At 25.8% G+C, this 14,274-nt stretch overlaps 4 protein-coding genes across 6 annotated transcripts in view; 3 read left to right on the forward strand and 1 right to left on the reverse strand.

Moving 5' to 3' along the window:
• LOC132921140 (Kv channel-interacting protein 1-like) overlaps window positions 1-14,274 on the reverse strand; it is a 411,785-nt gene that overhangs the window by 132,762 nt on the left and 264,749 nt on the right. The window lies entirely within an intron of this gene.
• Window positions 4,678-5,592, forward strand: LOC132921155 (cuticle protein 7-like). Its single transcript, XM_060984013.1, has 2 exons — window positions 4,678-4,816; window positions 4,936-5,592. The coding sequence occupies exons 1-2, from the start codon at window positions 4,805-4,807 to the stop codon at window positions 5,404-5,406; spliced, it is 483 nt and encodes a 160-aa protein (XP_060839996.1). The 5' UTR covers window positions 4,678-4,804; the 3' UTR covers window positions 5,407-5,592.
• On the forward strand, window positions 8,588-9,497 carry LOC132921150 (cuticle protein 7-like). Its single transcript, XM_060984009.1, has 2 exons — window positions 8,588-8,738; window positions 8,841-9,497. Exons 1-2 carry the CDS (start codon window positions 8,727-8,729, stop codon window positions 9,309-9,311), a joined length of 483 nt encoding a protein of 160 aa, XP_060839992.1. The 5' UTR covers window positions 8,588-8,726; the 3' UTR covers window positions 9,312-9,497.
• LOC132921149 (cuticle protein 7-like) lies at window positions 12,339-13,256 on the forward strand. Its single transcript, XM_060984008.1, has 2 exons — window positions 12,339-12,483; window positions 12,586-13,256. The coding sequence occupies exons 1-2, from the start codon at window positions 12,472-12,474 to the stop codon at window positions 13,069-13,071; spliced, it is 498 nt and encodes a 165-aa protein (XP_060839991.1). The 5' UTR covers window positions 12,339-12,471; the 3' UTR covers window positions 13,072-13,256.

Raw genomic sequence — 14,274 nt, forward strand, 5'->3', positions numbered from 1 at the left:
GAATATATACATATTGTATTTATTATATTAAATAGATACATATAATCCATTAACAAAATTAATAATCACGAGAATTGATAAATACAATAAAATATTACATAGATTTGTCCACGGTCCAACAAATACAAGTACATTTTGTCATATTAAAAAAATATTATTTTATTCATTTGAAAATATGAAGCGTTTAAAAAAAAAGCATCGAATAATTAATAAAAAATATCATACTCTACTGCTTAATATTTTTAGATTTTTAAATTTTTAGTAGATTAAAAAAAACACTTTATAGTGGTAGAAAATGTGTTGGTTTTATTAATATTATGCTAAATGTAATCATTTTGTTGATAGAATTAGACCACAAGAGATGCAGCTTAAAACTTTTAAGATAGACTTGAGTTTCCCAAAAGCTCGTAAAAAGATTTTATCGACATACGGATAGAAGTTGAAAATGTTCCTATCCTTCTTGTGTTAAGTCATAAAGCAAACTGATTAATCTACTCTTGGGTGAGCTTTTAGTAAGCTTGGACGATTCTAAAGACACTTTTTTAGTATCGCTGAGTGCTGAGAAGAAAATAAAAACATTCCCATAGCTTTTATAGCTATATATAATGTACGATTCAAATTAAAAAAAAAACTGTTAATGGTATTACTGTCAATTCTTTTCTGAAAGAAAACATTATAACAAATTAAAACTAACCTAATAAAAAATAAACTAATAAAAATAAAAATGCAGTGTCTATTATAATATTATTAAGTTAAGTTTTTATAGCATTATTCTTAAGATTTATTTATTGAAGGCAATTATTAATGATTTAAAACTTTAATCGTAAATTGATGTTTAATTATACTAAATCGCACATTCACACTGTACTACTAAAAATGCTTAGTGTAATTATTTTACTTTGTGAACTTTTAAAGTTTGCAATAACAATATTAAGAGTTGAAAATAAATTCCTTTTCAATGATAATAAGTAAATTAATATTATTTCTAGCTTTTCTCGATAGACATTTTAACTTTTTGTTTAAGATAATAAAATATTTAAAACAAAATAATAACTGATAAGATTGATCTCTTAAAATTAAATGCAACAAAAACACTTTGACGGCACTAATCATCTTATCTCATTTATAAAATTACAATAGCTAATAATAACAATAATACACACTGAACAATTTTATATAATATTAATGTGTAAAGCGTTTATCAATTGTAATCCAATATTTAACTATGACAATTAATATATATTTTAATTAAATACGAGTATATCGTATGTTTATAATAATAAGATGCATCACAATTTTTTTTAAATTCAAAAACGTATTAAAACGTATTTGCCATTGAAGAAGCTAATTTATGTTATTAACTATTATAATAGAATATATGATTATTATTTATACATTTTTTTTATAAGAAATTATTACAAGGTGCTTACATGTGTATATAATATACATATTTTTTTTATGCAAAACGATTAACACGGATTAATTAATTTAAATTAGAATGTTTTCTTATTTAATTAATTTAATTTTTTAAAAATGATTTAATCATTGATATGAAATAAAATGATTATTTCACATTTTTGTATGCTTTTATTTAAATCATATTATAAGGTAATTCATAATTTTTTATAAAATAAAAAAATTAGTTATTTTTAGTAAAAATGTTAATAAATTATAAATATTTTAAAAGCTTAATTTAAATTAAATTAATTGTATAAATAATCTTTTATTTTGTTTTTAAATATTAATAGCCAAAAAAAAAACAAACAGAAATACAATAAAAAAAACAAAGAAAAAAATCATTTCTATGATTTATGATATTTAATTTTAATAAAATAAAATGTTAAGTAAATGAAAAATATACAAATTATTAAGACATTTTTTACTAGGTTTTATTAAAAGTAAAAACATAATAAATGTTGCTACACGTTTTGTATTCGTTCTTGTTCATAAAAATAATGAGATTTGCCAAATAATTTTTACGCTACGATAAGTCTTATATACCTGTAGGCTATTGTTTTTATTTGAATATATTATATTTTTATGTAAACATAAACTATTGTTCTTTTAAATAATTTATCTAAATCACAAGAAAAATATGGTAGAAATAAAAAGTGGATTTTTGAGTTGTTAAAATTGAAATGTTTACTTAAAATGTGTCAGTGACTTTTTAACTTCGACTTAGATAAATTTAGGCCCATCGTATGATTTCTAATTTTCTTACATTAATCAATAACAAATTACATAACTGTTGATAATTACACTTATTAAGTACTCGAATTAAGATGTAACTGTGTAAGGATTTCAAATGTATAATCACTTGGATAGTAATGTAGTATAGTACATAATATACTATAGCCTCAAGTAGGTATATTTTATGTTAAGTATATCTTTGTTTCAAAAAACCCATATATTTTACTATATTATAATTATAATATTGTAAAAAATAGATATAATAAATTCAAATCGTCATAATATTATTTCAGAATTTTCATAAAATGTAAAAATTAAATAACTATATTTAAATTGTATAATATTTATCGTATAAAAATTCTATTTCCTGAAAATAAATCTTATGAACTTTCAACATTTTATTAAATCCAATTTATTACTTCACTTCAATAAAAGTCATGACTAAATAAATTATTGTACGAAAATTGTGTTTTATGTCGTTACTTTCTACTTTGTTGATTTGTAATAACTAACTTAATTTATACAATTTAGATTTAAATGTAAACATTTTAAATTGATTGCAAAAAATTAAAGACGAATTATAAGAATTTATGATTTTAATTAATATTTAAAAATTAAAATTATTTAATAAACGTTAAATGACTATTAATTAGTACAATAATACATGATCGTATACTTTTAATAGTATACTATAACATATTATAAATTTAGAAAATTATACATTTTTAATATCAGTAAATATCACATACGGATTTTAAATTTATATCATAAAATAACTAATATATGATTATTATTAAAGGATATTTGATCTGAACCAAAAATGTAAGTGAAAATGAGACAAGAAAAACCCGCAAAAAGAAAATGTATGGCTTCCGTAAACATTTTAAATTTATACTTGGATTAAGTCGGAAATTGAAAAGATATCAACGCAAAAAATATCTAGGTAAGCAACATATTTTTGAATCATAATATATTCAATTATTATTATTATTATTTTTATACTTTAATAGCAGCTATAATGATCAGGTTATAGTATCATAAAATCGTGTTAAGGCATTATAATAATAATATCAGTAAATTTGATTAAATATTTTAAATACTCGTAATACTATTATATCTAGTGAACTTGTAATAATAATATTATGTATGTATAAAATGTATAATATATGTTTAATATACATTTGATATTGTTTATTAAAAATTATTAATAATTTATAGTGACACGGCGATGTCGATAGGCAAATTCGATACATAAAATTTTAAGTTCCACGTTTTAAACAATACCATTGAACGATATTCATAACAGTTTTCTCAAGGTTAAATAAAAAAATCAACAATTCTATCAAAAGTGAAAAGATTTATTAACGAGAGAAGTGGTAGGCTATAATATATGATTATTGAAAAGAAAGTAAAAATAGCTTAATTCGACGTTATAAAAAGAAAGGGAATATTGACACAATTTATTAAATAATAATGAAAAAATAATACATAGAAAAAATCACCTTAACTTAATATTATAATATTGTTTGGTGAGCAAAAGATACTTTTAGTTATAATAATATGTATAATATGCTTAAGCTATAATATTTGTTTTAAAATATTAAATAAATGTATACAAATAATATAATGCATTAATACTTTTGGCAGGTTGTTACAAAATATACAAGTTTAATTTTAAGCAAAATGATAAAAGAATGAATTTTTCTAATGATTCCTTTTTTACTATTTCTTAAGGAAATTTTAACAAGGAAAAATAATTAAATTTCCTTTATTGAAAATTGGTCTCTAATAAGGAAATTGAATTTGGTATGTACTTAGGCTAGTCAAAAGTTGAAATACCAATGGTATTATTGGACAATACTAACTAAACACCGAACTTAAATATTAATATATCATTCTTCAATGAAATTAATTATTTCATAATTTTAAATGAAAATATTATGAATATTTGACATTTTTAATAAACATTTATGTTAACGTTTTCTAGATATGATATAATTATAAAAATATTTTGGAGTCATAGTAATATAAAATAAATAAAAAGTTTATCAATTTTTAAATATTTATAGTACCCTAATTAAGTAAAAGTAATAAATTAAAAACCAAATCGAACAATTATTACGAATATAAAAAAATGTTGTAATATCTAATAACTGATACAGTCATTTTTACTGGTAGGTAAAATGTAATACATTTTTAAAATGTATGACTAAAAATAAAAACATGAGTACTCATATAATATATAAAACGATTATAATCAGCATTCAAGATTATATTAAAGTCGATAAATGAGTGCTACAAAAGTTCTATAAAAATATAAAGCGTGAACGTAAGCATAATTTATAATTTTAATGAACTTGAACTAAATTCAAATTATTAAAAAATAAATTAATACAAATTTAATGTACCAATAAGTGTCAACGCCCTGACCGGTTCTTATCTAATCAATGGAAACAGTTACTGCTTTTAAATTATAGATCATATTCAAATAGAAGGGATGATGTGAAGGATTTTTAGCATAAATACCACGACTTAGGTCTCAATAATCACCAGTTCATTTCTGTACACTGCAGTCGTCAAATAATTAGAAAAAACAATCAAATAAAACACTAAAATGGCCGCTAAGGTAAGTTAAAAAAATATTGATTTGTCCGAACGTCTAAGATTTTACTCAAACACATTATTAATAATAGTGAACAACTTTGCTGTATTGTTTTTAATTCACAATAAACGTCTTTTTTACAGTACATCATCTTCGCCGCTTGCGTGGCCACCGCCCTTTCCCAGTACGCTGCCCCAGCCTACAAACCCGCTTACTCCGCACCCGCTTACTCAGCACCAAAGGCTTACGCCCCAGAACCCACATACGCACCAACACCTTACAACTTCGAATACAGCGTAAACGACCCACACACCTACGACGTGCACAGCCAATCCGAATACAGCGACGGAAACGGTTACGTCAAAGGAACCTACAGCCTGGTCGAAGCCGACGGTTCCATCCGTACCGTCGAGTACACCGCTGACGACTACAACGGTTTCAACGCCGTCGTCAAGAACGAAGGTGGATACAAAGCTCCATCATACTCCGCACCAGCCTACAAGCCAGCTTACTCCGCACCAGCCTACTCCGCACCAGCTTACTCCGCACCAGCATACTCTGCACCAGCATACTCCGCCCCGGCCTACAAGCCAGCCTACAAACCAGCATACTAATTTGTTTAGTCGTGTAAACCTCAACTTTCTTCTTCATATTTATTTCTTCGTGTACCTCTCTGGGCCATCGTGTTCATATTGAACCGTGGTTTCAAACACATACCATGTCGTATTGATTTTCGACAAAATCTATACGACTTTGTATTTATTCAGTAAATAAATATAACAATGTATATTTATTGAAAATGTCTACTATTTTTTTGTCATTCTTACACCATCCTGCACTACTGCTAGAACACGAACTCTGTGATCAAATGTGAAATTATTTATTTTAAAATATATTTTATATATTCTGTGAGTGCTTGATCAGTTGCGGAGCAAAAAACATGCATTATAGGAAAATTAGAAGATTATACAAAAAAAAATGGTATATTCCTAAACAATTTTAGTTGAAATAAAAAAAATATTACTCACAGAGCTTTAACACTCTTTACTGTTATGCACATGATTGCAATTCGTATTCACTATACATCATTTAAACAATTTTAACTTATATTAGATTAAATAAACATATACAGAAAAACTGGTATGAAGTACGTCGGCATTGACATATTTTAATATAATCGTTATACTAATTACTATAGTTTTTCATATAATTATATTGCGAATTATATCATCTATGATTTATTAACATACTATTTCAGAAGTAACTCTAAATTACTTGCACAAAAGGATAACATTGTATACGAAAAATGATTCTTAACGAATATGGTTTATCTGTCTGTATCACTAAGTTAATTTTATGATATTAACTATATCATGAGTCATTTGCTTACTTTTAATATTATGATATTAATATTATCGTACTATATATATATTTTTTAAATAAATTGTAAAGGTCGTTGTAAAATTCAAAAGAATATATTGTACGTAGAAGAAAGTTGCCTTATTATAATACATTCTTTCCTCTGCTCAAAATCTAAACAAATGTTTTAAATCAATAACACATTTTTAAAGTTAAGACAAGTTACACGCAATTCTACAATTGTAAACTGTCTTCTATATTATTGAATTATTAAATTATAAAAATTAATAAATATTTATATAATAAGAATCTATTCTTATATTCTATATTATATCTACAGCTCAATAATTTTCATATTATATATAGGGTGATTGTTTTATTATTATACACTCATTATTTATTCAAATTTTTTCATTTTTTTTTCACAATAGGTACTTTGTATCAAACTTTTCTCAAACTATGAAATTTCTATTTTATCTATCTTTTATTTAAAAAATGAAAAACAATCAACTGTTGATTTTCAAATGATGACCTATTATATATAAAATGTAATAAAATAATAAATATATTTTTTTTAATGAATTTTAACGTTAAAATCATTATTTTTAATTTTTCCGTTAGGAATTTATAGCTGCTCAAAGTCGGGTTGTTTGAGTCTATTAGGTGTAGAATCCCGACAATTGAGCGAAAGAAGAAGAGCAAACGTTAATAAACGAATGAAAAAGAGCGAATACAAAATGAGCAAAAAAAAATATGAGCGAAAACATATAGAGTGAAAAAAATATTATATTATAATATAATTAAAATAAATTAATTGCACATACATATATATATACAATATATATAATTATATGAATATATTATACGTTAAACGATTTTAGTTGTATTACAAAAAATATTACTCACAGAGCTTTAAGACTCTTTACTGTTATGCACATGATTATAATTCATATACACTATACATCATTTAAACAATTTTAACTTATATTAAAATAAATATACATGTACAGAAAAACTGGTATGAAGTACTTCGGCATTGACATATTATAATATAATCGTTATACTAATTACTATAGTTTTTCATATAATTATATTACGAATTATATCATCTAAGATTTATTAAATTATTCACGATAATTGAGTAACATACTATTTCAGAAGTAACTCTAAATTACTTGCACAAAAGGGTAACGTTGTATATGAAAAATGATGCTTAACGAATATAGTATATCAGTCTGTTTCACTAAGTTAGTTTCAGTTTATTAACTATATCATGAGTAATTTGATTACTTTAAATATTACGCTATTAACATTATCATAGTATATATATATTTTTAAAATGAATAGAAAAGGTCGTTGTAAAATTCGTAAGAATATAATGTACGTAGGAGAAAGTATCCATCAATAATGTTTTTGATTTACAATAAAATAATTGACAGCGATATTAATCGTTAAAATACGCGATGATGTTCAAATATTTAAATTCTATTGAGAAATAAAATATTGCATTCATTTCTCTGCTTAAAATTTAAAAAAATGATTTAAATCAATAACACGTTTTTAAAGTTAAGACATCTCCTACAATATTGAATGAATGTTAATATTATTAAACTATTACCAAAAAAATATATAATAAGAACCTATTCTTATATTCTATATTATATCTACAGCTCAATAATTTGCATATTATATTTAGGAAGAATTTTATTTTTTCTCTCTTTTATTTAATAGTGAAACCACAATCAATTTTTGATTTTCAAATTATATGCTACATTTAAAATATAATAAAAAATTAAGTATATTTTTTTTTGAATTTTAATGATAAAATCATTATTTTTAATTTACCCGTTAGTAATTTATTGCTGCTCTAAGTTAGGTGGTTAGAGTTTTTAGGTGTCCATCCTACAAGTAATTACGACCTCGAGGCGTTGGTATAATTACAGGTACAAAGGTTTTCATTGCGTCGATAGTTAATAAGAAGATTGTTACATATAAAAATATGTAACTTGTCTTATCTTTACACATATTGTGACTACTGGTCTACAGAAATTAGAAGTATTATAAAAACCAAAAACCAATCAATATTGAAAAGCTTTATCTTGCTAAACAGTCGATCTCTGTAAAGATAAATATATATATATATTCTACATATATTATTTTACAAATAACAAAAAAAGAAGAGAAAAAAATATATAATTAAAAGCTGTAATTATTTTAAATTTACATTATTTTATCTACTATTTTTTTAAATTTTTTTTTCATTCACAAAATAACTAAGTTTTATATATGTAATTTATTGAACTTGATCCACATTTATATTTTATTCAATCATAATGTAATATTAATGATATAGAATTCACAGGTGTGTACGCCCCGACCGGTTTTTGTTCGGTGACATTCAGCATATACTATCTGCCAGTAAGAAATTGTACGTATAATGAAATAAACATATTATGGAAGGGATGTTTTGGTAAACTCTTAGCATAAATACCACGTCTCTGGTCTCCATAATCATCAGTTCATTTGTGTACACAGTCGTCGAATAATTTGACAACAAAACCAACAAAACATTAAAATGGCCGCTAAAGTAAGTCGAAATAATGATGATTGGAATACATTATGAGTAGTATTATAAAGCAACTACTTGTCGCACAGATATTAATTTAAAAACGTATTTTTTGTTTTACAGATCATCATCTTCGCCGCTTGCGTGGCCACCGCCCTCTCCCAGTACGCTGCCCCAGCCTACAAACCCGCTTACTCCGCACCCGCTTACTCAGCACCAAAGGCTTACGCCCCAGAACCCACATACGCACCAACACCTTACAACTTCGAATACAGCGTAAACGACCCACACACCTACGACGTGCACAGCCAATCCGAATACAGCGACGGAAACGGTTACGTCAAAGGAACCTACAGCCTGGTCGAAGCCGACGGTTCCATCCGTACCGTCGAGTACACCGCTGACGACTACAACGGTTTCAACGCCGTCGTCAAGAACGAAGGTGGATACAAAGCTCCATCATACTCCGCACCAGCCTACAAGCCAGCTTACTCCGCACCAGCCTACTCCGCACCAGCTTACTCCGCACCAGCCTACTCTGCACCAGCCTATTCCGCCCCGGCCTACAAGCCAGCCTACAAACCAGCATACTAATTTATTTAGTCGTGTAAATCTCAACTTTCATCTTCATATTTATTTCTTCGTGTACCTCTCTGGGCCCTCGTGTTCATATTGAACCGTGGTTTCAAACACATACCATGTCGTATTGATTTTCAACAAAATCTATACGACTTTGTATTTATTCAGTAAATAAATATAACAATGTATATTTATTGAAAATGTCTACTATTTTTTTTTTCATTCTTATACCATCCTGCAGTCCTGCTAGAACACGAACTCTGTGTTCAAATGTGAAATTATTTATTTTAAAATATATTTTATATATTCTGTGAGTGCTTGATTAGTTACGGAGCAAAAAACATGCATTACAGGCAACTTAGAAAATTATACAAAAAATAATGGTTTACGTATTCCTTTATGTCCTGTTGAACATGGTCTTTGTGTTTAAAATTAGATTAATTATTTTATATTATTTTATTTTTAACTATTTATGTTTATCATAACTATTCATGCAGAAAATATGATGCTTGAATATTGATGGTTGTTTCCATCAGTAAATCGAATCTAGTTGTTACTTGGAGGGATGGATCAAAATTTTAAAATACAGTACTAAAACATTAATAAATTTTACTCAAAAAATTAATTTTTTTATAATTTATGAAAGAGTCGTGGTTGTAGGACCTTCTACATTTTACGTGATATTTAAATTAACATTAAATATTTTTGATATAATTTTCAACATTTTGTAAAATTATATTTTATTAATTGCTTCTTTATTGAACAAATTTAAATGAAAAAAATACTATAATTTATTTTAAATACATCATCAGATTTTTTATATGGTTTTATTAGAAATTTCAAGTCATTGAAAATCAGAAATAAAAAAAAACGTATAAATACCCATAAACATAAATTAAATCTTTATTACAATTAATAAATACAAATCAATTGTATTATACTATAGATTTCTTATATATTATTTATGAAATCAGACATATTTAATATATTATGTGTACATATATGTATATTATACATAGATACTATATAAAAATATACTTTTTATTATATTGTATTTACATAATTTGGTATAAAGCTAGTTTTTTTTTCTAAAAAAAATAAAACGTATTTGTTAATAATTCAGTTTTAATATGAATATAAAATAAAATAATATATATATTATCTAAAAATATTATAATTGATTGGAAAAAGTTAGTCTATTCAAATGTAATTTATCTTATAAATAAATAAACCTAGAATATTCTATAGAGGTTTTTCATTAATTTAACATCCTTTCTAGCCTTTAACAACCATTAATTTTTTTATAATTTATACTTAATGTTAATGTCTTTAAATAATAAAATCATTTTTATCAATTTTATATTATAAGATAAGCACAATATTTTTTGACTTATGAATATTCGCATAAAATAATATATGATAAAGAATATATAAACGATTAAATAGTATGTTACGAGTAATTCTATGTTCATTCTGTACTTGGATTTTTATTTTAGTAACATTTTCATAAATAAAAAGCAATTGCATTTCCTATACTAATGCAGAAGGTAAAATAATATTTAAATTATTATAATTTATTATTTCATTGAAATAATGTTGTTATATACCTAACAGTTATGAATCATAACTTATGACGCTGTAGAAATATAATTAATATATAATATTAAGGTTGGTTTTTATTACGTAAATATACATTTTTGGTAAGCTTAAATAAATTTGAAATTAAATTAAAACATTTATGAATGTACAACTTAATAAAGTAAATTACACCCATTTAAGCATAGAAACCAGCGTGTATTTTAAGAAGTGTTTAACAATCTTTTTTATTTGTATATTTTTATAGTTTGTTACGTGAATATAATAGTTAGAATGGAATAGTTAATATTTGATCAGCCATCTACAGTTAAAAATAAATAAATACTTGGTATACAACATTTTTTTATTATTTTATGAAAAATTATTATAATTAATTAATATTTTAATGGCTACGTATTATTATTACATCTGATCATAGATGCTTAGTTTCAAAAAAAGTTTAAATATTAATTTAACTCATCATTTTTTACTGACGATGTTGTGTTTATCAATTATCTAACTCCCATAGTATAGTATAAATGTCTTAAAATAAGTATAGTCATTTTGAATGATTCGTAGTAATTATAAATTGTAATAATGTGCATAACAGTAAAAATTAAATCTTTTTGTATTACAACTAAGATTGTTAAGGAAAAACCGTTATATTTTGTATAATTTTCTAATTAGCCTATCATGCATGTTTTCTATGAAGCACGCAGTGAATATATAAAATACATTTTGAAAAAAAATATATATTATTTATACATCTTTATAAATATGTCTTGTAAATCAATACAACACAATATATGTTTGAAACCACGGTTCAACATGAACACGAGGGTCTAGAGAGGTATACGAAGAAATAGGTATGAAGAAGAAAGTTGGTTTCAACAAGTAAATTTTACAGTAAGAAAAATCAATTAGAAAACTCATTGTGCAATCATTCTATATTCCTAATATATAAAAGATTCGTTTTTTAATTTAATGGAATAAACTAAAATTCTTAAATGATATACAAATGTATGCTAAATACAAACTATTGTAGTTAGGTATCTACAAGAACAAGAAATAAAAAATAAATATCATAATATTAATAATATTGTAACTATGTACTGTTAACCAACAACCGGGTGGATGGGTAGAACGGAGAAATCGAGTAAAATAAACTAATATTTAGAAACATAAATTCAAGTATGTAACAATAATATATTAAGTGGTTAAAAATAATATTCACGATGGGTGGAATCATAAACCATAAATAGTAATTCATAAATTTAAGCGAGAGTAGAAAAATAAATTAGAAATAAAGAACGTCAATATTATATAACGAAATTTATGTTTTCAATGAACTTGATCCATATTTACACTATTTGAACACAATTTAATAAAAATTAAATTCACTTATTGGGAGTTTACGCCCCAACCGGTTCTTGTTCTAAGATACAGTCGTTATACACTAACTGCCAATGGGATATTGTACGCATGGAAGGAACGATAAAATTTTTAGTATAAATACCATATCTCTGGTCTCCATAATCATCAGTTCATTTGTGTACACAGTCGTCGAATAATTTGACAACAAAACCAACAAAACATTAAAATGGCCGCTAAAGTAAGTCGAAATAATGATGATTGGAATACATTATGAGTAGTATTATAAAGCAACTACTTGTCGCACAGATATTAATTTAAAAACGTATTTTTTGTTTTACAGTTCATCATCTTTGCCGCTTGCGTGGCCACCGCCCTCTCCCAGTACGCTGCCCCAGCCTACAAACCCGCTTACTCCGCACCCGCTTACTCAGCACCAAAGGCTTACGCCCCAGAACCCACATACGCACCAACACCTTACAACTTCGAATACAGCGTAAACGACCCACACACCTACGACGTGCACAGCCAATCCGAATACAGCGACGGAAACGGTTACGTCAAAGGAACCTACAGCCTGGTCGAAGCCGACGGTTCCATCCGTACCGTCGAGTACACCGCTGACGACTACAACGGTTTCAACGCCGTCGTCAAGAACGAAGGTGGATACAAAGCTCCATCATACTCTGCACCAGCCTACAAGCCAGCTTACTCCGCACCAGCTTACTCCGCACCAGCCTACTCCGCACCAGCCTACTCCGCACCAGCATACTCTGCACCAGCATACTCCGCCCCGGCCTACAAGCCAGCCTACAAACCAGCATACTAATTTATTTAGTCGTGTAAACCTCAACTTTCTTCTTCATATTTATTTCTTCGTGTACCTCTCTGGGCCATCGTGTTCATATTGAACCGTGGTTTCAAACACATACCATGTCGTAATGATATTCAAAACATCGATACGACTTTGTATTTATTCTGTAAATAAATATAACAATGTATATTTATTGAAAATTTCTAGTATTATTTTTTTTCATTCTTACACCATCCTGCAGTACTGCTAGAACACGAATACTGTGTTCAAATGTGAAATAATTTATTGTAAAATATTTTTTATATATTCTGTGAGTGCTTGATCAGTTGCGGAGAAGAAAACATGCATTATAGGCATATTAGAAGATTATACAAAAAATAACGATATTTTCCTAAACAATTTTAGTTGTATTACAAAAATATTACTCACTGAGCTTTAACACTGTTTACTGATATGCACATTATTACAATGTATATAAACTGTACATCATTTAAAAATATTTAACTTTTATTAAATTAAATATACATGTACAGAAAAACTGGCATGCAGTACATCGGCATTGACGTATTATTGCAAAATAATCATAATAATAATTACTATAGTTTTTCATATAATAATATTAAGAGTTGTATCATCTAAGATTTATTAAATAATTCACGATAATTCAGTAACATACTATTTCAGAAGTAACTCTAAATTACTTGCACAAAAGGATAACATTGTATATGAAAAATTATGCCTAACGAATATGGTATATCAGTATGTTTCACTAAGTTAGTTTCAGTTTATTAACTATATCATGAATAATTTGCTTGCTTTGAATATCACGCTTTTAACATTATCATAGTTTATATATATTTTTAAAATGAATTGAAAAGGTCGTTATAAACGTAGGAGAAAGTCTCCATATTATAATACATTCTTTCCTCTGCTCAAAATCTAAACAAAAGATTTAAATCAATCACAGATTTTTAAAGTTAAGACATGTTACACGCATTTCTACAATTGCAAACTGTCTTCTATATTGTTGAATGATAAAATTATAATAATTACCAAAAATGTAAATAATAAGAACCTAACTTTATATTCTATATTATATTAACAGCGACATAATTTGCATATTATATACAGGATGATTGTTTTATTATTATACACTGATTATTTATCCAATTTTTTTTATTTTTTATTTATAGTAGGTACTTTGTATCAAACTTTTCT

The sequence above is a fragment of the Rhopalosiphum padi genome, chromosome 2 (assembly GCF_020882245.1).
Source record: "Rhopalosiphum padi isolate XX-2018 chromosome 2, ASM2088224v1, whole genome shotgun sequence".
NCBI classification, from domain to species: Eukaryota; Metazoa; Arthropoda; class Insecta; order Hemiptera; family Aphididae; genus Rhopalosiphum; species Rhopalosiphum padi.